Source organism: Helianthus annuus, chromosome 6 (assembly GCF_002127325.2).
Source record: "Helianthus annuus cultivar XRQ/B chromosome 6, HanXRQr2.0-SUNRISE, whole genome shotgun sequence".
NCBI classification, from domain to species: Eukaryota; Viridiplantae; Streptophyta; class Magnoliopsida; order Asterales; family Asteraceae; genus Helianthus; species Helianthus annuus.
The window spans coordinates 44,790,597-44,815,768 of record NC_035438.2 but is presented as its reverse complement, the minus strand read 5'-3'; the positions used below and the strand labels follow the sequence as shown (position 1 = coordinate 44,815,768).

The window sequence follows — 25,172 nt, the reverse complement described above, 5'->3', positions numbered from 1 at the left end:
TCAAAAAAAAATCTAAAAAATCAAAAAACATTATAAAAAATAAAAAAAATCAAAAAAAAATTCTAAAATATCAAAAAAATTCTAAAAAATAAAAAAATCATAAATATTCTAAAAAATCCAAAAAATAAAAAAAATTAAAAATCCAGAAAATTCTAAAAAATTTAAAAAATTCTAAAAAATAAAAAAACGCTAAAAAATAAAAAAATTCTAAGAAATCCTAATTTTTTTTGAATTTATTGAATTTTTTTTGAGTTTTTAGATTTTTTGGATTTTTTAGAATTTTTATGATTTTTTAGATTTTTTTAGATTTTTTAGAATTCTTTGGATTTTTTAGAATTTTTTATGATTTTTAAATTTTTTTTGATTTTTTGATTTTTTTTTATTTTTTAGAATTTTTATGAGTTTTTTTGATTTTTTAGATTTCTTTTGATTTTTTAGGATTTTTTAGAATTTTTATGACTTTTTGGAATCTTTTTTGATTTTTTTAGAATTCTTAGAATTTTTTTTGATCTTGTAGAAGTTTTTGGATTTTTTATGATTTTTTAGATTTTTTTAGAATTTTTTGGATTTTTAGAATTTTTTTGATTTTTTAGAATTTTTAGATTTTTTAGAATTTTTTGATTTTCTAGAATATTTTGATTTTTTAGATTTTTTTTATTTTTTAGCAATTTTCTTATTTTTTACAATTTTTTTATTTTTAGAATGTTTATTTTTAATTTTATTTATTAATTTTAATTTTTTTTATTTTTAAACGAAGAACGACTGGAGAGTACTACTGCTGCGTTTTGATGCGGGCCCAAGTGTGGAGGAGCGGACCATCTTGTATTTAGAGGCCCAAGATCGCGTGACAAAAGGGGCTTCACTAAAATGGCTCTAACTTGGGCTACAGGCGTCCGTTTTGGGTGTGTGACTAGGCGAAACCAATGTGAGAACGAGCTCTATCTTACGGCGGTTTCGGTCATCGTCCGGGCCAAAAAACGCTTATTTCTATTAGTTATTTACGTTTTTATGTTTTTTGAAGTGTTTTGGGCATTTTGTTTTTGGGCTTGTGTTTGGCCCATTGTCTTTTTGAGGCCCATTTCGAATTTCTGTTTCTATTTATATGTTTCTCTTGTAATTTGAAAGATCAGACTTGAATTTTGGATTAACTCATTTTTCACTTCAAATTCTGTGCTCTTTGGGTTGAATTTTGGGGGTTGGGGAAGAACTACACGGGTATTCACTGAATCAACGTGTTAGATCTTCATTATCGTTTCACACGCTACATCACGATTGGTGAAGTCGCAGTTGTGAATAGATATCTACGAGTAGTAATTAGTTTAGTGATTTTATCTCATACAGTCATACTCATACTGACCCGCTTGGGTTTTATCTCATACCTATCTTAACCTACTCTTTTTTTATCCACCACTTCATAATCCATCCTAACCTAGTGACTAATTTTGTTTGAGCCATCTTAACCTCTCTTAAAATTTAAAATACACATATCAACTCAAAATAAAATGGATGGAACAATTTTGCCACGTCTAATCTCAACCAAATTTCAACCAACCTAACCCAATATCATGTGACTTATGCCCAACAATTGTTCAATCTCATTTTTCCTTTTGACTTAGTACTTTATTTCATTTTGGGCTTGATCAATTTTACTCACGGGCTTCATAATAGCCGAAGCGATAACAGCTTGGGCCTAAATATTTCCCCAATAACAACTAGATTGTACATAATTTTTACTTTTTTTTATTGACAGTTGATTCCATTTCCTCCTCATGGCACATGGATCATTTCTTCACTCGCTCATTATAGGCAAGACTGGAAAAGATTAGTCTAAGGAAGGAATGCTTATACTCACATGGCATAGGATGTTTAGATGGTTCATGATGCGACACCCTAAATCCGTTTCGAAAAAAGTGATCATTAGGCTACACGGTATGGGGACGTCTCCACACCGTCGAGGTCCGTCGCCGCAGCAAACACCGTGCTCCCCCCCCCCCCCCCCCCCCGTCACGGCTTCCCCGTCCGAATCTCGCCGTTGGCGACGTTCCAAAAGTGTGGGCCCCATTCTGAATTTGACCCTTAAAAACAAAGAAAATTAATTATTTTTCAACGGCTATTTTTTTAATCATCCCTCATTTCACTTCCATTTTTATAAATACTCACCTCTTTTACTCATTTTTTCACAACTTTTCACCCACTATAATCTCACATCTCTCTCACATTTTATAACCCTCTTCCCTTTTCATAAAAACTCATCTATTTTTTTACCCGCTACCACCCCATCTCTCGCTAAAAAATTATCATGGCTTCACCCATTTCTTCCATTTCTTCAATTTCTTCTATGTCTTCATCGTCTTCGTCTGCGTGGTATTCATCATCTTCGGAAGAGGATGCTATTATGCACAACATGATTATGAACGCGGCTCAGGTGTTCATGGCGTCTGATGAAGGGTCGTCCCAACGGCTAACTAGACGAGCAAAATATAACCGAGACCAAGAAGGTATTTTACTTTTTTTTTCCTTATGTTTTATATAGATTTGAAAATGTATTTAATAATTAATTTCATTTATGTTTCGTTTTAAATTTATAGCCGGCCACGATAAACTAGTAGCCGATTATTTTGCCGACGAACCCGTGTACCCAGCCGAGATTTTTCGACGTCAGTTCCGCATGAGTCGTCCACTGTTTTTAGGTATTGCAGGCGACATGGCCCAGTCTGATTTACTTTGTTTATCTCATTACACTCTTACATTCAAACACGTGTAGTTCCTAGCTTAACAAAAAAACTCTTTTAACCTCCATCATATCTTGTTTAGACCATGAGAGCGCTAGCTTAATTCGCTTTCTACTTCTACATTCGCTTTCCATGACTCGTGGCCCTCTCTGATTAAGCATTTTCTCATCTTTCCACCCGTTATGTTTCTTTTAATATACAAAAAAGATGAATTGCAACACTTATAGTACTTCCAAGCCTTGACATGTCATTCATTGTGACATTTGTGGCTCCTCTCCTATCGTTCCAATTACGGCCACTTCATCACATTTTGATATTTATTGATGTATCCTATATTCCCTATTCCCAAGCTATTGAATAGTTTGACAATCATAAAACCTTTTTTGAGAACTTATTTTTCCTACACTATCAAACATTCACAATCCAATGGTTATCTTGAGCTCTCTTGAGCTCACTCGAGGCCAGATGGCTCATTTTCTTTCGATTCGATCATTAAATATCATATTTCATGTTGGTACACGCCCTAACAAAACCAATGACTAAAAGAAAGAACCGCCACCTCTCAAAGATTGCATGAGCCTTATTCGACTCTTGATCATTCTTTTCTCTATGAGGCCATTTTTCTGTCTAGACCTGATTATACATATTTACATAGCTTTGGATGCATTTAGCATCCATTCTTCATTAGGGATATTCAACCAAATAAGCTCTCACCCAAATCTATTCCTTGTATATATTCTTCGAATATGCCCTTAGCCATCAAGGATGTCTGTGTCGCGATCCTCACACACTCCGTACCTACACTTCTTGACATGTCACCTTTCATGAGACTACTTCCTCATTCCTTCATCGCCCTTGTCTTTAATCCTTCTACTACGACTATACCTCAATTATCGGTTATTCCACCTTCCATGCCATCCACATCTAATACTTCATAATTAGTTGAATGTACGTCCATATCCTCATCCCTACCCCTCATCTAATCTCTCATTCTTCTCATCTGATGGTTGCTCGTTCTCATGACTATACTCACCAACCAACCTAAACCCTTTCATGATCATATATTCTTCATGCATCTTCCACTCCTACTTCTAGAATTTTTTGCATAAATAGGTGGTTTGAACCACAAAAGAGTGTTATTAGGTGGGTAAACATTTTGTTTTCACATTTAGGTAGGTTGTGGTTCCATACATCGACTTTCATGAAGCATTTCTGCCAAATATCAGAGTTTCTGCAAAAGCTGCACAAAATGTTGAAGGTTGCTGTTTGATACAGCGACCTTCTGAAAGTCGCTGTATCAACTTGCAATGTTATAGAAAGTCGCAGTTTCATCTTACAACCTTATTGAAGGTTGCTGTTTCATACTACAAGCTTATTGAAGGTTGCTGTTTCATACTACAAGCTTATTGAAGGTTGTTGTTTCATACTACAAGCTTATTGAAGCCTAAAATAAACAAAAAAAATAGATTATCAAAGTTGCATTACTAATGTTACTCAACCTTAATTACATGAAAATAACGCGGTCAATGATTTCTGCTTTAGAATTATGTTATTTTTCTAAATGTTCTACTCATGTTATTCTACTAAAATGATTACAAAAGGATAATACTGATCAATGACTATGTTCGTTGATCCTATACTCATTGTTGGGGAGATATGATCCTTTTATCGTCATTGTTAAAAACATATTTTTACACCTCACGACCCGACCCGACCCCCACTATACACGAGTCAGTAGTCACAATCATCATGTAGATATAAAATATAAAATATAAAATTCTAACTCTAATTCCTAAATTTGTGATTAAGCCTTAAAACGGTTTGTTAGTTGTAGCTAGACCTGGCAAAACAAGCCTTAAATAAACGGTTTCTTCTTCCAAAATCTCATTCGTATTTATATTCATAATCTATTTTTTGTTTATTTAAGGCTTCATATTTTATTAATTTTGCAAATCCATGTAAATTAATAAAGTTGTTCCATATTCTATTTTTAAATTAGTTATATAATTATATTTGGTAAGGTTGCTGTTTCAAACAGCGACCTTTGGTAAGATTGCTGTTTCAAACAGCGACCTTTGGTAAGGTTGCTGTTTCAAACAACGATCTTATGAAGGTTGTAAGATGAAACTGCGAGTTTCTATAACATTGCAAGTTCAAACAGCGACTTTCAGAAGGTCGCTGTATCAATCTGCAACCTTCAACATCTTTGGCAGCTTTTGCAGAACTTGCCAGATTTTGCAGAAAAATTCATTGAAGGTCGCTGTATCAACTTACAACTTACCTAAAAGTGTAAACAATATGCATGAGCACCTAATAACACTCTTTTCTTGTTCAAACCATCTATTATTGCAAAAAATTCCTACTTCTAAGCTTATATATTTCATGCTAGCGTAGAATAATGGTTAGTAAGGTAGATGATATGTGTACGAAGTTGCTTTACGTTCTAACCAGGGGCGGAACCAGTGTTATGTGAGCAGTAGCACGAGTTATGGCTGAAGTCCATATGCGTAGTGTAATTTTTTTTTATTTTTTTCGGTTTTATATAAAGAATACCCTAAAATAATACAAGGATACCCCTAACCAACCCAAAGTTATAAAATAAGGGAGCTGATTGTAACAATGACCCAATTGATTAGATAAGCCCAACTGATTATATTAGCCTAAAAAACACAAATTACGTATGGCGGCATTCTTTCTGATCGTCGCCCAGGTTCGGTTCTGGAAGAAAACCAAACGTCGCTGGTCATCCTTTACGCATCGGTCTCCTGTTTTGCTGCTGCCAATAACATTGGTTCGATAAAAAAAATCCACAATTCTGCAGTTTGCTGCGACGATAACAATGGTTCCGTCCGTTCCGGCCCTACCCTGTAGTTTTGCTGCTGAAATCGGAAGGAAATCACTGACTTGGTAAGTGGTAACTTATATGATTACACCGTAATTTTTTTGGATACCCCTGATTTAATGAGCTAGTTCCGCCCCTGGTTCTAACCAAACCTAAGAATAGGTGTCAGCGTATTCGGCAAGATGATGTCAACAATACCTTTATTCATGGGATTTATAATGTGTTTTTGGCACAACATCTTGGCTTTGTTGGCCCAACTCACTTGAATCATGTGTTCTTTTTGTAGAAGGCTCTTTAAGACCTTATGTGTACATCTAAATCTTGGTTTCCAAGCTCTCTACACGAATAAAACTTTATTACATTTGGTTTTATTTAATGTGTCTTTGGTACATTCTTATATTCTTATATGTTTATTTCCAAGATTCGGTTGCATGCTATATTCATGCTATATTCTTGTATATGTTGATGACATTACTTTTCCAGGAGTTCCCCATCTTTTGTTGTTGATTTGGTCAGGTGTTTACATCCTTAGTTTGCGTCAAAGGACCCATGCTCACTAAGTTATTTTTGGAGATACACGCCACATTCTTTATTGATGTTCATCATCTTTCTCAGCAACGATACTTACAGGATCTGTCACTCGAACTAGTCTTAGTTAGTGTCGATCATTGTATATTATCGTTTATACCAGATGACTACTCTCACTCTATCCTTGTCTACCTTTGGAGGTCCTCTGCTATATTGAAGTATTGTTGGTGTCTTACAGTATCTCATCTTGACTCGTTTAGAGATTGCTTATTCTTAGGGCTGTAAACGAACCGAACGTTCAGCGAACAGTTCGTGAACCGTTCGGCGGAAAGTTCGTTTATGTTCGTTTGATAAGCTTAACGAAAGAACATGAACAAAAAATTCCGTTCGATAAGCTTAACGAACGAACACGAACAAAGGTCTCGTTCGTTCGATTGTGTTCGTGAACGTTCGGTAATATGTTCGTTTATGTTCGTTCATTTATGTCCGTTCGTGTTCGGTTTTTTATGTTTATTTTTGTAAAAGTTTTTAATGTTTTATTAATTTTTTACTTTCCCCCCATATGTATTTCCCTCTCTCTGGCCCTCTCCCTCTTTGATATCACGCTCCTTCATTCAGCCTATCTCCAATCGATTGAACCCAATATCATCCATCCCTTTAATCATTAAATGGTTATATTTAACTACTTTCTTTGTGTACAATGTTTAAGACTAAAGGTGCCTTTTTAATTTTCAATGTATTTCCCTCTCTCTGGCCCTCTCCCTCTTTGATATCACGCTCCTTCATTCAGCCTATCTCCAATCGATTGAACCCAATATCATCTATCCCTTTAATCATTAAATGGTTATATTTAACTACTTTCTTTGTGTACAATGTTTAAGACTAAAGGTGCCTTTTTAATTTTCAAAATTAAAGTTCATTTGTGTTCGTTTGCGTTCGTGGTTAGTGTTCACGAACTGTTCGCGAACAACCAAATTTCCTTAACGAACGAACACGAACACAAACTTCTGTTCGTCATATGTCCGCGAACAGTTCACGAACATCCAAATTTCCTTAACGAACGAACACGAACATAGCCTTGTTCGTGTTCGTTCGGTTCGTTTATAGCTCTACTTATTCTCATCTTGACTCGTTTAGAGATTGCTTATGTGGTCATTAAGGTCTCATGAGTTGGAGTTCCAAGAAACAACATATAATTACTCGTTCTAAGTCCTTGTGTAATGGGGTTTTATATCACGGGGAGAAGGACTATAGCGCCCCATAGCGCCGCCCCACACCACTACGAGGGGCGCTATGGGGGTGATTTTTCTTGGAGCCGCTATGTGTATCGCGGCATGAGAGGGAGGAGATTTCAAAAAAGGACCGTTGCAACGGTCAGAAAATAAAAAAAATTAATTCATTTTTAATATCTATAAATACTTCCCATGTCTCCTATTTTTTAAAAATTCATCACACTCTCATTCCCTCTTCTCTACCTTTTCTTATAAAAATCTAGAAATTACTCCCACTTTCTTCTAAAAAAATAATGGGTTCCCCATCGGAAGATCCGTTCACCGATATTTACCGAAGATTTTTTTTCACCCGAAGAAATCGCGGAGGAGGAAGAAGCGGTTACGAGTGCATGTACTCTCGTGATACAAGCAATGGAACACGTTCGACGTTCTCCTCCACGCCCCATTTTGAGGCGCACCTTTATCTTGCGAGACCGTGAAACCGCGAATGAGCGTTTGATGAAAGACTATTTTGATCCCACACCGGTTTACGGACCCAATGTTTTTAACAGCGGTTTGGGATGAGCCAAAGGTTATTTTTGCGCATTAATAATGATTTGGAAGCTAAGTATGACTTCTTTAAGCAAAGAATGGACGCGAGAGGATATTTAGGGTTCACCTCAATTCAAAAGGTAACTTCCGCTTTACGCATACTAGCCTACGTAAATGCGTACGACATCAAAGACGAGTACTTGAAGATGGGGGAGAAAACAACACGAGATAGCGTGGAATAATTTTGCTATGATATTTTTTTACTCATTTTTATATATTTATTTTTATTTTTAAGTACATCACTAGTAAAACTTTTATATATTTAATTATATTTTAGGTATATGCCAGTTATACGGAAAACGTTATTTGAGAAATCCAACTTGGAACGACCTTCAACAAATATACGAGGTGCATCTAGAAAAGCATGGAATACCCGACATGATTGGTAGCTTGGGTTGTCGTCGATGGCGTTGGTATAATTGTCCAACCGCATGGCGAGGTCAACATACACGAGGTGACCAGAAAGGGCCAACTTTGGTTTTACAAGTGGTTGCGTCATACGACCTTTGGGTTTGGTTGGCTTTCTTTGGTGTAGCTGGGTGTATGAACGACATTAATACCTTCGAGTGTTCACCATTGTAAGAGAGCTACATTTCTGGAACGATACCAAAGGCCGGTTTTCGTGCAAATGGGAACGACTACGAGCATGGCTACTATCTGGGCGATGGTATATACCCGGAGTATTCGAATATTGTTAAAACGTTTTCTGAAACGTTCGATGCGAAAAGACAGTATTTTAAAAAAACTACAAGAGTCTTCGTGAAATGACATGGAGAGGTGTTTTGGGGTTCTTCAACAACGATGGCATTTTATCAGAAATCCTTGTCGTATGTGGCATAAGGATAGAATACGAATGGCCATGTATGCTTGCATCATTATGCATAATATGATCATAGAGGATGATGGAAATGCGATATGCCAAAAGTATTTTCCTGAAGATGTAGTTGAAGGAACCCAAGCAACAATGGAAGAGAGACTCGTAAATGCTAAACTATTGCAATCTAAGGATATATATAACGCGTTAAAGGCCGATTTGGTCGAGCATGCTTGGGCGATTTGCGCAATTCGACACGATAGTGACGTCGAAGAAGATTCTGAGGAAGAAGAATTGAGGAATTCGAAGCCGGGAACTTTGAAAACACAGGTTTGGATGCTGGAGAAAACGAAGAGGAAGAAGTAGAGAACGACGATGAAGACGAAGAATAAATGTATTGTTTTTTTTATTGTAATGTTTTTTAAAATTTAATAAAAGTGTTTTTCTATATAATTTAGAGATTAAATGAAAAAAATATGAAGAAACACGGAACTAATTTTAGGTTTATTAGTTGGGTTTATGTTTCAAACATGAGGGTTAATCTTCTTAATCCTTCCTGAGCTCGAGTGTGATCCTTCCTGCAAAACAGTAGCACCCCGTTAAGCTCGTTAAGAGGGAAATATGGGGGTTTCCCTCTTAACCACTCTCCGCCGTGAGAATAAGTAACTGCTTTGCAGGAAAATAAGTGTGTGTTAAGAGTGAGATTATAGAGAGAAGAATGTTTAACCTGTGTATGAAGGTCCATATTTATAGCCGGAGTGATGTAGGAGGATATGGGCTGATGGGCCTTGGGCCAGAAGGTGACAACAAGGAATATCCTCTTTGTCTCTCTGGTGTCGACCGTTAGTGACTTCTAGAAGATCCTCGGTGCTGGCGCACCTTGATTGGAGCCACGTATCCGGGTTTTCGACCCTGTTGTCCTTCTGACATCAGCATGTGAGTGGAGATTGTGGGGCAGTTGTCGCCGCCTCCTAATTGGTGCCATGTAGGCGTCCTTGTGTACCTTTTGTCTCCTGCAGGATCGTTAATCGTGGAGCACGATAGGGTACAGCCTGCTGGACGCTGATTGGCTCATTCTTCTGCCACTTGTACCTTTGATGCTTCCTAAAATGGCCCTGCGCTGCTACCCTCGCGCGACCTTCGGTGTGTGTCCAAGTAGTCGGCGCAAGGTTCTGGGGTTGAGGGCTCTTATTCAGGTTGCTAAGTGTGAAACCTGATGTTATGTCTTGCTTTGACCTTGCGCGCGGCTTATGTATTGACTAAGTAGTTTGCGCGGGGTCTGCAGAGTAATCAGATTAGTGAATAAGGAGTATGGTTCAGCGCGTGACCTGATTCGTCTGCATGGCTTTTTGGGACCATACCCCTTCAAGTCCCCCCAGTCCAGTGCTGCTTCCATGCACGTAGTAAATGGTTGGAGCTCTGGACTCAGAAAAAATAAAGTGTGTTGGGTTTTTAAAGCGTTTGCTATGTCCTGGTGGCCGGCGCGCGTGTAGGTGCTTTTCGATTACTACGGCGTGACTACCGGACTTGCTTACTGATAGATGTTGCTTTTGAGGGTTATCGTGCGAGCTCATTGGCTAATGATGTATGCGGCACAGTCCTTGCTAACTTCTGCATGAAGTTTTATTATAAATTTAGGCGGGAAAGTCCTCGAATTTTGAATTCTGACAAGTTGGTGCAAATGTCGTTGATGGAGACAGTTGAGTTGACTGCTGACACGTCGATCATCATGCTGTCACTGACGGTTCGTCTTTCTATCAGGCGAGTGAGGCCCATGCGCGCATCGTAATTGTCACCCCGAGAATCCCGCCTTACGTGGCGGTTGCTGATTAGTTACGCGCGCGGTGATCTCGGCATGTTTACCCATCGCATTAAATGCGATGGGTATATATATCCGGTGGTAGAGAGAGAATTGCACAATCATTCCTTTGCACTCTTTTCTTTCCTCTCTCTGATCTTCAAACCTCCTTTAAATCTTCAAGAATTTCTTGAGTAGTCTTCAAGTTTTTCCAAAAACTAGAAGATCATCATCTGACTTTTACTTTTCTTATACACATGGCTGAAGAAGAAGCAATCCAAGTCGAAGAAGGTCCAGTCCCGGTGTTGAAGTGGGATCAAGGATTGTTTAAGCAAATCGTGAGAGGATTTCAGTTTCCTCCGGAATGTGATGCACGTTATCCCCGGCAAGGCCAGACGGCTGCCGACGCACCACCGGGATACATAACTTTGTTTGCTGACTTTTTTCTAGAAGGAAACTTCCAGCTGCCGGCCACTAACTTCCTGGCTTCCATCTTGCACTTTTATGGATTCCATATATCGCAGATGTGTCCGACAAGGATGATTAGGGTTAGACATTTTGAATTTTTATGCCGATCTCAGGGGATAGAACCCACTATTGAGAAGTTCCGAGCCTTCTACCAGTTGATTAGGAATATTGGGTTCTATTCCTTCGGTAACTGTGGTGCTGCTAAGAAGATTTTGATAAGCCCTCCGAAGAGCTTTCATGATTGGAAGATGAAGTTCTTCTTCATCAGGGAGGAAGTGATGCCGATTGCGATGATCTTTCGTGAATCGGACAAGATCGAGAAGGAAGAGCTCCCTATCCCGAAAGGGGCTGACTGGTACATGAACTTACTTGCAACACCCAATCGTATCTTTGTTGAGCATGTGTTGGTCGCTGCGGCCATGAGTGATAATGGTCGGATCGCAGTGAAGAAGTTCCAGTTCTGAAGTTCAATGGCGAAGGTATGTTTTATTCCCATTTCCTTTTCTTGTCATATACCTGCGCCTGATTGTTGTTTTTTATCGCAGAGGCGCAACTTTATCAAGTTGCATTTCCCACTTTTGGTGGGTCAATGGGTCTACGCCCGCTACAAGCTGGAGAGGCTTATTGGTATGAACAGATAAAGGGAAACTTCCTCTATCCACCAGCGGGAGCGTTTTCCAATCCTTCTACCGCAACCGAAGGTGCGCAACTTCCCAAACTGAGACCTTTGCGCACCGTGACTTCTGCTTGAAAGGAGATCTTGTTTCTTTCCAGCGAGGAGTCCGTAGGCTAGTCGCAAGAAGAGTTGAGCTCATGGTCTAACATATTTGCAGGTGTGTTGCGCGACCTGGGGATAGACCCAGAGGAGAGACCCAAGAAGGCTCCTGCAAAGAAGAAGGCTTCCAAATAGGTGACCGTAGATACTGGCACGACTAGTAAGAAAGGTGGAAGTAGCCGCGCGACTGTTGTGATGTGCACAAAATGCAACATATAAATTACATCAATTGTGGCATAAAACTAACCTTTTTTTAGTACTAATGTTGGAAAAAGTGTGCTTTTGTCTTCCTTTTGTATTTCAGGATTAAATGAGTTCAAATGAACAAAAGAAGCAAAAATACAACCAAATCCAACATAAATACAAGAAAAGGAACAAACGTGGCATGCCCGACCTCCCGACAACATCTTCCCAAAGCAAAACAAGAAGGCAGAAGGCTGAACACGCCCCATGCTCAGTGAGCATGGGGGCGTGCCCAAGTGTCAGCAGAAAAGACAAAGTGATAGAAGCTTCTACTGCCCACCACGGGGCCGTGCTCATCGGACACGGGGGCGTGGTCAACTGTTGCAGACGCATTTAATGAAATTGCGAATTGCAATTAATGAAGAGAGAGACTCGGATGGACACGGGGCCGTGCCCAGTGGACACGGGGCCGTGCCCAGTGGACACGGGGCCGTGCCCAGGCTCCTGTTCAGCCTATAAACAGGAGTGCTTGGAGTTCTTGCAACTCATCCCTTGGCACACCACCTCTCTCACACTTCACCCACCACCCACCACCATCACAACACCATCATCCACCACCATCATCCATTGTCCATCATAGAGTGTGTGAGTCGTCTCGGGATCCAAGATTGATCGTAAGAGTTCTTGACAATCAAAGGCCATGTTTGCCTAAGTCTCTTACATCACTTGGTGAAGACAAGTGTTTAGTATAATACTTTTTATTTTTAATCTTTTGCACTTTTTAATTGGTTTTGTATTAATGACTTTAATTACTAGTTTCTTATGTTGAAGGTGATTCTTCCTTATCGTTTGTCCGTGGTGTCTTGGCATTATTTTACTGTCTATATAAAATAAAAGATTTTCACCATTCATATCTCCACGGTCTATATGGAGGTATGTTGGCTAACAACTTCGAACTTCGGCCACATTTGATACAAATGCTTCAAAACTCCGCAACCTTCCATGGGCTAGCGGATGAGGATCCCCATCTACATATTACTAATTTCTTAGAAATATGTGATACCTTTCGGATCAATGGAGCATCAAATGACGCCACCCGCCTTCGAATGTTTCCATTTTCACTAAAAGACCGAGCAAAAGCTTGGCTCAACGCCCTCCCAGTTGGTTCGGTAAACACCTGGGATGAACTAGCCCAAAAATTTCTATATAAGTATTTCCCTCCCGCTAAAACGGCTAAATTAATGACTGACATTAATACATATTCACAAGAGGATGGGGAATCCTTATATGAAACTTGGGAAAGGTTCAAGGAGCTATTGCGAAAGTGTCCTCATCACGGTCTTGCGCTATGGCAACAAGTATCCACTTTCTACAATGGGTTGTTGCCACACACATGACAAACTCTTGACTCTAGCTCCGGGGGACTTTTAGGTAATCGCCGCCCACATGAAATATACAATCAAATTGAGGAAATTGCTCAAACCAATTTTCAGTGGCACACTCCCCGAGGCAATAAATCTATTGTCCCGGGCGCCCATAAGGTTGATGAAAGCACTTCTTTACAAGCCCAAATCGAGGCCCTTTCTTCAAAAATAAAAAAGTTAGAAATGACAAAAACGGTCTCGATTATGGCTTGTGAAGGGTGTGGTGGGCCACATGAAAATTGGAATTGTATGAAAGAAACAGATGATCAACCAGAGTCGGTAAACTACACTGATAATAGACCTAGGCCGTCGGGTCCTCCAACGGGTACCTACAACCAAGGATGGCGTAACCACCCTAACCTTGGTTGGAGAGAACCCGGCAACAGTAGTAACCAACAAAGCCTAAACCAACGAACAAACTTTCAACAACCAAGAAATGAGTCACAAAATTTCCCTCAACAACAAGGTGGACGAGAAAGGCTTGAAGATACTGTATCTCGCCTCATCTCCGACACTAAAAAAAGAAAAACTCGGATCGATTTCAACAATTGGAATTGAATTTTAGAAATCAACAAGCTAGTATACAAAACATTGAAAAACAAATAAATCAATTAGCTCAAAATTTCTCCGAGAGACCACAAGGCGCGTTACCAAGTAATACCGAAACAAACCCAAAAGCACAAGTCCATCTCATAACGTTAAGAAACCGCACCGTGGGTTCCGAAGAAGCTCCACACCACCAACTAAGGGAAGCGCAACTCCTCAAGAGAAAGCTTCTCCTCTAATTCAAGAGCCTACCAAGGCTCCTCCGGTTCCATACCCTGGTAGGTTAATTCGTCAAAAGACCAATGAGCAATTCGCAAAATTCGAAAATCTACTAAAACTATTGCATGTTAATATACCTTTTATCGAAGTCCAAACTCAAATGCCTAAATACTCAAAATTCATGAGGGACTTGCTCACTCAAAAAAGGAAAATTGAATCATTGCAATTAGTTAACTTAGGCGAAGAATGCTCCGCCCTCGTACTCAACAAACTCGCATAATAAAAGATTGATCCTGGAAGCTTCACAATTCCTTGCTCGATCGGGGAATCCCCCGTTCGTAATGCACTAGCCGACCTTGGGGCTAGCATTAACCTCATGCCTGCATCAATGTTCAAACGACTCGGCCTAGGAAAAACGAGCCCTACCAAGATGAGTATACAACTTGCCGACAGATCCATCAAATACCCACAAGGTGTCGCTGAAAATCTATTGGTCAAAGTCGACAATTTCGTCTACCCGGCCGACTTTGTCATACTAGATATGGAAGAGGACACCGAAGTCCCCCTCATACTAGGGAGGCCATTTCTAGCCACCGCACAAGCAGTGGTAGACATGAATGACGGAACACTTACTTTGAAGTTTGGGGATAAGGAAGTGAAGTTTGGAGTTGGGAAGAGAGTAGAGGACGATGACCCGGTCAATTACATGAAGGTCATTGATTCGAGTTTGGATGATGCTCTCCGACGGTGCAACATGGGATGCAAAACATCCCGCTCGGAAAATATATGACCTCACTTTGGGTCTAGCCAAGGACCCTTATAAACGTGGCGCACCACGGAGGCATTCCGCGGAACTATCCTTAGTTTAGCTTAGATTAATTTTTAGTTTAATTTGCAGGACTAAAACACACTCGGGATGGTCAAGGATAACAAGGGAAACGAGAAACATCACCCCATGCACAAAAACAGGGCCATCCGACAAAAATTTCTTCATTACAGCAAGATCAGCACGGGCCGTGTCCGCCCAACACGGCCCCGTGCTGCACAATCTGCAGCAATCGCCCAGTTCAGGTAACTGGACACGGACCGTGTTCACTGAACACGCCCCCGTGTCCAGGCTTCTGTTCCTCTTTATTAAATTTTGTCACTGGCACCTGAACACGGGGTCGTGCCCGGTCACCACGGGGCCGTGTCCAGAGTGCCAGTAACATAAAATTTTGCTTTTAACACCCTTTTACACATTCAATCAACCTAAAAACTTATTTTTGGGACACATTGAGGACAATGTGTAATTTAAGTGTGGGGGGGGGGATACTAAAACTTTGAATCTTGCAAGTCCTAATTAACAAGCCTTACACAAAACTCTATTGGTACCTCTAATCACCCCAAATTTTTTTTCAAATTTTTTTTTACTTGTCTAAGTTTAAGTTGGAAATTTCAAGTTCTAACAAGGTTATATTTTTACAAGTTTACAACCGATAGCGTCGTGATAAAAAGAACCAACATAAGAAAATTATGAAACGACATGACAAGCTTAGTTAAAATTTGATTATATATACTTGATCACATAAAAACCCATTCCCACAAAAGTGAGTTTTGAGCCTTTATTGAGCATACAAATACATATCTTTACACTAAATGCTCATTTTTCGTTTCTTGTGTGAATAGCCGCTTGGTTCGTACGACTCTAGAACTTGCCATGACAATACATTCCCGGTCCTTACCAACTTAAACCCGAGTAAGTAAATGATGGAGGCATTAGGACTAACCCTTTTTTCTTTCTACACAATTATTTTTCATTTTTTTACCACCTACCCAAAAATCCCCGTTGTTAACCCATTTGAGCCTAAACCTTTTCATTTCTTAACCCAAAACAATCACCCTTTTTACCCGCCTAAACCTTTTTATTTTAACCCTTTCTTTTAGTAACAAAGCTCGGTTTTTCTTATGACTTAAAAAAATATCGTTGATGAAACCAAATAAACAAACAAGTTCATCAAAATTAACCTTGTTTGAAAGAAATGGTTCATCAAAATAAAAATAAAATTGTGAAAAATAAAAAGTCTTTAAAAAAACCGATGCTTTTTACGCTTTTCGCCCTTTTACTAACCACTAACCCAACCACCCACCTTTAGCCCAAGCCTAACCCTTCACCCAAAAAGTCCTCTTGATATTTACAAAGGTATAAAGTTAAAAAGGAAGAGGATTGATTGCTTGGCAAGCCTATGGTAGGAGTAAGTTCCATGCCGCTCTCGAGTGATTCACTAAAAATACACCTTCGGCCGAGTGTTGAGTGATCCCCCGTGAGGTATGTGAACTTGTATATAAATGAAATTTTAAAAAAGGCATGTTATGCCCTAATAAGTAATTTATCTTATGAAACGTTTTTAATAAATCATGACGAATAGGATTGTAAATAAATAAAAATAAAACTTAAATAAAGAATCTTGGAAATCCCGACACTCTATGACAAGTCCAAAAACCTTCTCTTCTACACATTCCATTTGGGAGTGAAAAAGCCACATTATAAAGAGTTTTGCTTGAGGATAAACAAAGATTCAAGTGTGGGGGTATTTGATGTGCACAAAATGCAACATATAAATTACATCAGTTGTGGCATAAAACTAACCCTTTTTAGTACTAATGTTGGAAAAAGTGTGCTTTTGTCTTCCTTTTGTATTTTCAGGATTAAATGAGCTCAAATGAATAAAAGAAGCAAAAATACAGCCAAATCCAACATAAATACAAGAAAAGGAACAAACGTGGCATGCCCGACCTCCGGACAGCATCTTCCCAAAGCAAAACAAGAAGGCAGAAGGCTGAACACGCCCCGTGCTCAGTGAGCACGGGGGCGTGCCCAAGTGTCAGCAGAAAAGACAAAGTGATAGAAGCTTCTACTGCCCACCACGGGGCCGTGCTCAGCGGACACGGGGGCGTGGTCAACTGTTGCAGACGCATTTAATGAAATTGCGAATTGCAATTAATGAAGAGAGAGACTCGGATGGACACGGGGCCGTGCCCAGGCTTCTGTTCAGCCTATAAATAGGAGTGCTTGGAGCTCTTGCAACTCATCCCTTGGCACGCCACCTCTCTCACACTTCACCCACCACCCACCACCATCACAACACCATCATCCACCACCATCATCCACCACCATCATCCATTGTCCATCATAGAGTGTGTGAGTCATCTCGGGATCCAAGATTGATCGTAAGAGTTCTTGACAATCAAAGGCCATGTTTGCCTAAGTCTCTTACATCACTTGGTGAAAACAAGTGTTTAGTATAATACTTTTTATTTTTAATTTTTTTCACTTTTTAATTGGTTTTGTATTAATGACTTTAATTACTAGTTTCTTATGTTGAAGGCGATTCTTCCTTATCATTTGTCCGTGGTGTCTTGGCATTATTTTACTGTCCATATAAAATAAAAGATTTTCACCATTCATATCACCACGGTCTATATGGAGGTATGTTGGCTACCTGGTCGGGGGTTAAGAGAACGGTTTGGTAAGAGTCTTGCCATTGTTCAGTGTATAGATCCTGCAAAGGACCTGGGTCAAATTTAGTAGGACCTCCTTCAATACCCAACGGTATTGGATGGCGGGGGTCCCAACTCTTTGACCCCCTCATAAGTTAAACTACTATTAAAACTTTAACCCGGCTACTTAGGACTGTATCCTTGCTGACTCAGACTACTTAGCCGAGGGTAACGTCACCTTCAAAAGAGGGGCCTACCACATTATGCATTAATAACTTAATTATTATCTTTCAATAATCCGACCCTTTAGGATTGTATCCTTGCTGACTCAAACTACTGGGTTAAAATATACACCTAAATTATATACACACTGACACGCATCAAGTTTTTGGCGGTGCTGCCGGGGACATAGGGATTTTAAGAAAGTTAGGAATCAGCGGCCTAATCATTTTTTCTATTTTATTTTTATTTTTTTAGGATTTTCTTAGTTTTTCAGCTTCTGCAGAGCTCAGCACGGGCCGTGCCTGGTCGGACACGGGCCGTGCCCAATAGTGTCACTGGCAGTTTTTATTTTCCAAGTTACAGAGAGCTGAGCACGGGGCCGTGTCGGTGCAACACGGGGCCGTGTCGGTGCAACACGGGGCCGTGTCGGTGCAACACGGTTCCGTGTCGGTGCAATACGGGGCCGTGTCCAACTTTCCAGTAACAGGGATCTGGAAAACAATTGCTGTATCTCTGACCACGGGCCGTGTTCACTGAGCACGGGGCCGTGGTCAACTTTCTGACCAACGTTCTTTTCTATTTTTATTGCATGACTTGGAACCAGACACCACATCCGAACTTTCTACGTAGTGTATGAGCTCCAGTTCTAGTAGACATAAAAGAACCTCTAGAAGAACCCGAACGCTTTCTAAGAAAAAGACTTAAAGCTAAAAACTAAGAGAAGGTTTCGGGGGACCCACTTCCAATGGCGGACCAACGTACCCTCATGGATTACCTACGACCCACCGTGGGTAATCTCGCCGCCGCTATCAATGCACCGAATGTTGAAGCTAACAATTTCGAACTTCGGCCACATTTGATACAAATGCTTCAAAACTCCGCAACCTTCCATGGGCTTGCGGATGAGGATCCCCATCTACGTATTACTAATTTCTTAGAAATATGTGATACCTTTCGGATCAATGGAGCATCAAATGACGCCATCCGCCTTCGAATGTTTCCAATTTCACTAAAAGACCGATCAAAAGCTTGGCTCAACGCCCTCCCAGTTGGTTCGGTAAACACCTGGGATGAACTAGCCCAAAAATTTCTATATAAGTATTTCCCTCCTGCTAAAACGGCTAAATTAATGACTGAAATTAATACATATTCACAAGAGGATGGGGAATCCTTATATGAAACTTGGGAAAGGTTCAAGGAGCTATTGCGAAAGTGTCCTCATCACGGTCTTGCGATATGGCAACAAGTATCCACTTTTTACAATGGGTTGTTGCCACACACAAGACAAACACTTGACTCTAGCTCCGGGGGACTTTTAGGTAATCGTCGCCCACATGAAATATACAATCAAATTGAGGAAATTGCTCTAACCAATTTTCAGTGGCACACTCCCCGAGGCAATAAATCTATTGCCCCGGGCGCCCATAAGGTTGATGAAAGCACTTCTTTACAAGCCCAAATCGAGGCCCTTTCTTCAAAAAAAAAAAGTTAGAAATGACAAAAACGGTCTCGGTTATGGCTTGTGAAGGGTGTGGTGGGCCACATGAAAATTGGAATTGTATGAAAGAAACAGCTGATCAACCAGAGTCGGTAAACTACATTGATAATAGACCTAGGCCGTCGGGTCCTCCAACGGGTACCTACAACCAAGGATGGCGTAACCACCCTAACCTTGGTTGGAGAGAACCCGACAATAGTAGTAACCAACAAAGCCTAAACCAACGAACAAACTTTCAACAACCAAGAAATGAGTCACAAAATTTCCCTCAACAACAAGGAGGACGAGAAAGGCTTGAAGATACTGTATCTCGCCTCATCTCCGACACTGAAAAGAAAAACTCGGATCGATTTCAACAATTGGAATCGAATTTTAGAAATCAACAAGCTAGTATACAAAACATTGAAAGACAAATAAATCCATTAGCTCAAAATTTCTCCGAGAGACCACAAGGCGCGTTACCAAGTAATACCGAAACAAACCCAAAAGCACAAGTCCATCTCATAACGTTAAGAAACCGCACCGTGGGTTCGGAAGAAGCTCCACCACCGCCAACTAAGGGAAGCACAACTCCTCAAGAGAAAGTTTCTCCTCTAATTCAAGAGCCTACCAATTCTCCCCCGGTTCCATACCCCGGTAGGTTAATTCGTCAAAAGACCAATGAGCACTTCGCAAAATTTGAAAATCTACTAAAACAATTGCATGTTAATATTCCTTTTATCGAAGTCCTAACTCAAATGCCTAAATACTCAAAATTCATGAGGGACTTCCTCACTCAAAAAAGGAAAATTGAATCATTGCAATTAGTTAACTTAGGCGAAGAATGCTCCGCCCTCGTACTCAACAAACTCCCACAAAAAAAGATTGATCCTGGAAGCTTCACAATTCCTTGCTCTATGGGGGATCCCCCGTTCGTAATGCACTAGCCGACCTTGGGGCTAGCATTAACCTCATGCCTGCATCAATGTTCAAACGACTCGGCCTAGGAAAAACGAGCCCTACCAAGATGAGTATACAACTTGCCGACAGATCCGTCAAATACCCACAAGGTGTCGCTGAAAATCTATTGGTCAAAGTCGACAATTTCGTCTACCCGGCCGACTTTGTCATACTAGATATGGAAGAGGACACCGAAGTGCCCCTCATACTAGGGAGGCCATTTCTAGCCACCGCACAAGCAGTGGTAGACATGAATGACGGAACACTTACTTTGAAGTTTGGGGATAAGGAAGTGAAGTTTGGAGTTGGGAAGAGAGTAGAGGACGATGACCCGGTCAATTACATGAAGGTCATTGATTCGATTTTGGATGATGCTCTCCGACGGTGCAACATGGGATGCAAAACATCCCGCTCGGAAAATATATGACCTCACTTCGGGTCTAGCCAAGGACCCTTATAAACGTGGCGCACCACGGAGGCATTCCGCGGAACTATCCTTAGTTTAGCTCCAAACTGCTGAAGAGCTGCTGTCTAAGGAGCGCGCGGAGTGGAAAAAGGTATGTGAGAATGACAACAAGCGCATGTATGCTGCACGCTCCAAAATTACCAACCTCGAGGCTAAAATTGCCACTATGAAAGGGAAGGTTGAGGAATCTCAAGCAGACAAAGAGCGTGTTGAGGTTCAACAGACTAACTCTTTTTCCTCTTATGTAGCTTTACTTGTCGAAATATTTCTAACTTCTCCTTTCACGACTTACAGGCTGAGCTGAATGTGCGGGGTGAGAACAGGGATAAGGATTTGGCTGCGAAGGACGTGGAGATTGCGGAGCTAAAGCGTCGATTGTTTGAGGCTCACGAGAAGAATGAATCGTTAGAAATAGATCTTGAAGCCGAAAGGGTGAAGGCTGAAACCGCCAAAGAGGCAAAGATCGCGGACGTGGAGGCGCGCGACAACAGTACTTCCGCCCTGAATGTGGCTCAAAATAATTGTGCTGAGGCCCAAACGATCGTGGATACGTTTGTTTCTGAGTCCGAATGGATGCGCAGTAGAGGAGTAACTGCAGTGAGTTTCTCCTCTTTTGCCTTAGGTTTTATTTATTGCTAACTTGTTTTCATGATTTCCTTTTGTATAGATTGCCAACTCCATATTAAACGCTACTGAGTTGGCTGAAGCGGTTGCCGCACTGATGGATGCCGCGCGTGCCGTGGGGCATCGCGATGGCTATCTAGAGTGTGCTTAGCATGTCGAAAAGGCGCTTGGCCAGCATTTCGATACTCGTCATTGCTCAGTGTCTGATCAAGCTGACTCTATGCTTTCTCGCGCCGAAGAAGTTTATGACCATCTTTCATTACCTGTTATGGATTTGGTCATCGATGCGTTAAAACATGATGATTGGAGTGCATGACTGAAGTACATTATTGATACTCTAGAGACTATGGAGTTAACAGATGAAGAGGAGGAAGCGGGCGGTGATGGTAACGGTGGTAATGAATAGGTGATAGGATGTGTAGACTTTTGGGTTGAAATATTTCATATTTTCAAGCTTGTAAACGTTACGCGTGTGAGCTTTCTGTTAATGGAATCTAAGTTTACTTTTTATTTTGTCAAGTTACAATTATTGCATTGTTGTTAGGAACTTTGGTTAAATTAGCTCGAATAAATGTAAGTGTGGCTCGTTTATGAGTATTATTGCCCGGTCTCATGCTTTGTTCGTGGAGGACCTTGTAGGCTTAACTCAAGAGCTCGTAATTTACTGAAGTGTTTTCGTGCTAATAAAAAGTTTAACATGCATTTGTAACGTAGAAGACATAGGATGACATATCATAAAACGTATCCAACGTTTGTATTAATTGAAAAGAAAAGGCGCATGGCCAACATACATCACTAAAAAAGGGTGCGTGGCCGACATAGTTAAGTAAAAAGGTGCATGGCCAATCATAACTAATTGAAAAGGCGCGTGGCCAGTCGTACACTTAGGGTAATCACATGTAGCACTTGCGCAGTTGTTTCGCGTTCCATGTGCGCGGGATGATATGGCCATCTAAAGTGCGCATTTTGTACGCCCCTTTTCCTAGCACTTCATGAACCAAGTATGGGCCTTCCCATTTTGGTGCTAGTTTTCCAGGGCGCTCATTAGAGGCTTCGTTGTCCCTGAACACATATTCTCCTGGGGTATACGTACAGATGCGCACCCTCGCATTGTAGTATCGCTCCAGCTGGGTCTTGTACTTGGCCTCTTTGATTCGCACGATCTCGCGCCTCTATTCGAGTAGGTCCAAGTGTAAACGGCGCTCTGCCACGTTATCAATCTTGTTGACTGCTGATAAGCGCGGCGAGGGGAGGCCTATTTCTACTGGGATAACCGCCTCTGAGCCGTAAAGAAGGCTAAACGGGGTTTCGCCGTTGCTTGTTTTTGGCATGGTTCAATGAGCCCACAAAATGCTAGGAAGCTCATCAACCCATCCTCTTCTTTTGGTGCCCAGACGGGCCTTTATCCCTTCAACAATGCTTTTGTTGACACTTTCTATTTGACCGTTGCCCTAAGGGTGCGCAACGGAAGAGAAAGTGTGCTCAATGTTCAGCTCTTTCATCCATTTTTGAAGGTCTTCAGAGGTGAAATTGGTGCCATTATCAGTCACGATCTTGAGTGGGAGGCCAAATCTGCAAATGATGTGCTCCCAGATAAATTTTCGCACCATCATTGCGGAGGTTAAAGAAAGGGCCTTTGCCTCCACCCACTTAGTGAAGTAATCAACAACAACAATTATGAACTTTACAGCGCCTGGGGCTTCAGGGAATGGTCCCACCATGCCAATCCCCCACTGTTGGAAGGGCCAAGCTGTGGATACTGGAATCAGATCATTCTTTGGGTGCAGGGTCTTTGACGCGTGCCTTTGGCAGACATCACATTTGCGTAACTCATGTAATGCGTCAACGTGCATCCCTGGCCAATAATAACCTGCATTCATTATCTTTGCAACAACCATGCGCGGGCCCGCATGTATTCCACAGATGCCTTCATGAATTTCTCTTATCAGATAGCTTGCATCTTGGGGGTCTACACACTGTAGTAGTGGTCCCAAAAAAGATCTCCGGTAAAGAATGCCCCCGTTCATCTCGTAAAACAGCGCCTTGTTCTGTATTTTTCTAGCTTCCGCCTTGTTTTCTGGGAGGATCCCCTCTTGAAGATATTGAATGATAGGGGTCATCCAAGAAGGTGGCCCTATCTCTATGACATTCACCTAACGCAGTAATACAGACGGGTTTTTCAGGACTTCAATTCTTACATCTTTGGCGAGGTGTTGGAATGCTGTTGAAGTAAGCTTGCTTAGCGCGTTAGCTGGCTTGTTTTCTGATCGGTTGATATGAACAACCTTGTATGATTTGAACTTTTGGAGTAGCTCTTTTGCTTGTTCTAAGTATAAAGCCATGACCTCACCCTTTGCATCATACAAACCATTGATTTGACTCGCGATCAGGAGAGAGTTGACATGCACTTTTAAATTCTGTGCCCCCATCTTGATGGCCAGGCGCAAGCCTGCCAAAAATGCTTCATATTCTGCCTCATTGTTGGTATTTTTGAAATCCAACTTGATGCCATTGGTGAACTCATGCTTTTCTGGACTGACGAGGCGCAAACCAGCTCCTGCGCCGTTTTCATTTGAGGCTCCATCGATGAATAACAACCATAATTCATCCAATGTATCTTTGATGGGAGTATCTACTGCTTCACATTCCTTGATCTTGTCTTCTGGGACTTCAGTGATGAAGTCTGCTAATACTTGGACTTTGATAGCTGGGCGCGACCTATACAGAATGTTGTGGCCTCCCAGTTCAATTACCCACTTCGCCAAACGGCTTGATTTCTCTGGTTTTTGCAAGATGGTGCTAATATGGAAGTTAGTGAGTACAGTGATGATATGCCCAGTGAAATACCTGCGTAACCTCCTGGAGGCGTGTAGTAGCGCGAGCACTAAGTTCTCCATAGTTGAATAGCCTGTTTTCGGATCGGTGAGCACCCTACTAACATAGTAGATCAGAGTTTGGACTCCATCCCTTTCTACCAATAATACCGACCCAATTGCCTTGTCTGAAGATGACAAGTACAAAATGAATGGTTCATTCTCGAATGGCGCGGTTAAAGTAGGGAGCTTGATCAAGCACTCTTTCATCTGTTGGAAGGCTACTTCCGCTTCTGGTGTCCATTTAAATTCTTGCTTTTTTACGCAGTTGCGCAACGTACTGATGAAAGGATAAGACTTTGTTGCGTGATTTGACAAAAAACAATTGAGCGCGGCTAAGCGTCCTGCTAATCATTGCATTTCTTTGATTGTGCGTGGCGATGGCATCCGCTCAATGGCTTGAACCTTTTCAGGGTTAACTTTGAAACCTCCATTTGTAACCACAAAACCCAGAAACTTGCCTTCCTCCATACCAAAAGAACATTTCGCTGGGTTTAGCTTCATGTTCACGCTTCTTAGAGAACTGAACGTCTTCTCTATATCTTTCAGCATCTGGTCCTCTTCGGGACTCTTGATCACAAGATCGTCAATTTATACTTCGATATGCTTTCCAATGTCATCACCAAATATACTGTCCATTAATCACTGGTAGGTTGTGCCAGCATTTTTGAGCTCGAAGGGCATATTTGTGTAACAGAAGATTCCAATGTCAGTGCGGAAGGCTGTTTTATCTTCGTCTTCCAGCTTCATCTGGGCTTGGTGATATCCCTTGTAACAGTCTAAATAACATTTCCACCTGAAAGGTGCAAGAGAGTCTATCTTCTTATCGATCTTAGGCAATGAATAGCAATCTTTGGGACCCGCCTTATTGAGATCTGTGTAGTAAACACACATGTGCCATCCTCCTGTAGACTTCTC

At 41.0% G+C, this 25,172-nt stretch overlaps 1 protein-coding gene, 1 long non-coding RNA gene and 2 other non-coding genes across 4 annotated transcripts; 1 reads left to right on the top strand and 3 right to left on the bottom strand.

Moving 5' to 3' along the window:
• Positions 1 to 3,532: 3,532 nt before the first annotated feature.
• Positions 3,533 to 5,945, top strand: LOC110865538. The gene is made up of 2 exons (XR_002550791.2): positions 3,533 to 4,113; positions 4,145 to 5,945. It is a non-coding gene; the product is annotated as an uncharacterized LOC110865538 (long non-coding RNA).
• A 7,253-nt stretch (positions 5,946 to 13,198) lies between these two features.
• LOC118479956 lies at positions 13,199 to 13,305 on the bottom strand. Its single transcript, XR_004861598.1, has one exon. It is a non-coding gene; the product is annotated as a small nucleolar RNA R71 (small nucleolar RNA).
• A 5,672-nt stretch (positions 13,306 to 18,977) lies between these two features.
• LOC118479930 lies at positions 18,978 to 19,084 on the bottom strand. The gene has a single exon (XR_004861572.1). It is a non-coding gene; the product is annotated as a small nucleolar RNA R71 (small nucleolar RNA).
• A 3,748-nt stretch (positions 19,085 to 22,832) lies between these two features.
• On the bottom strand, positions 22,833 to 24,464 carry LOC110919058 (protein NYNRIN-like). Its single transcript, XM_022163334.2, has 2 exons — positions 23,580 to 24,464; positions 22,833 to 23,534 (listed from the first exon to the last, which is right to left on the bottom strand). Exons 1-2 carry the CDS (start codon positions 24,462 to 24,464, stop codon positions 22,833 to 22,835), a joined length of 1,587 nt encoding a protein of 528 aa, XP_022019026.2.
• Positions 24,465 to 25,172: the final 708 nt, after the last annotated feature.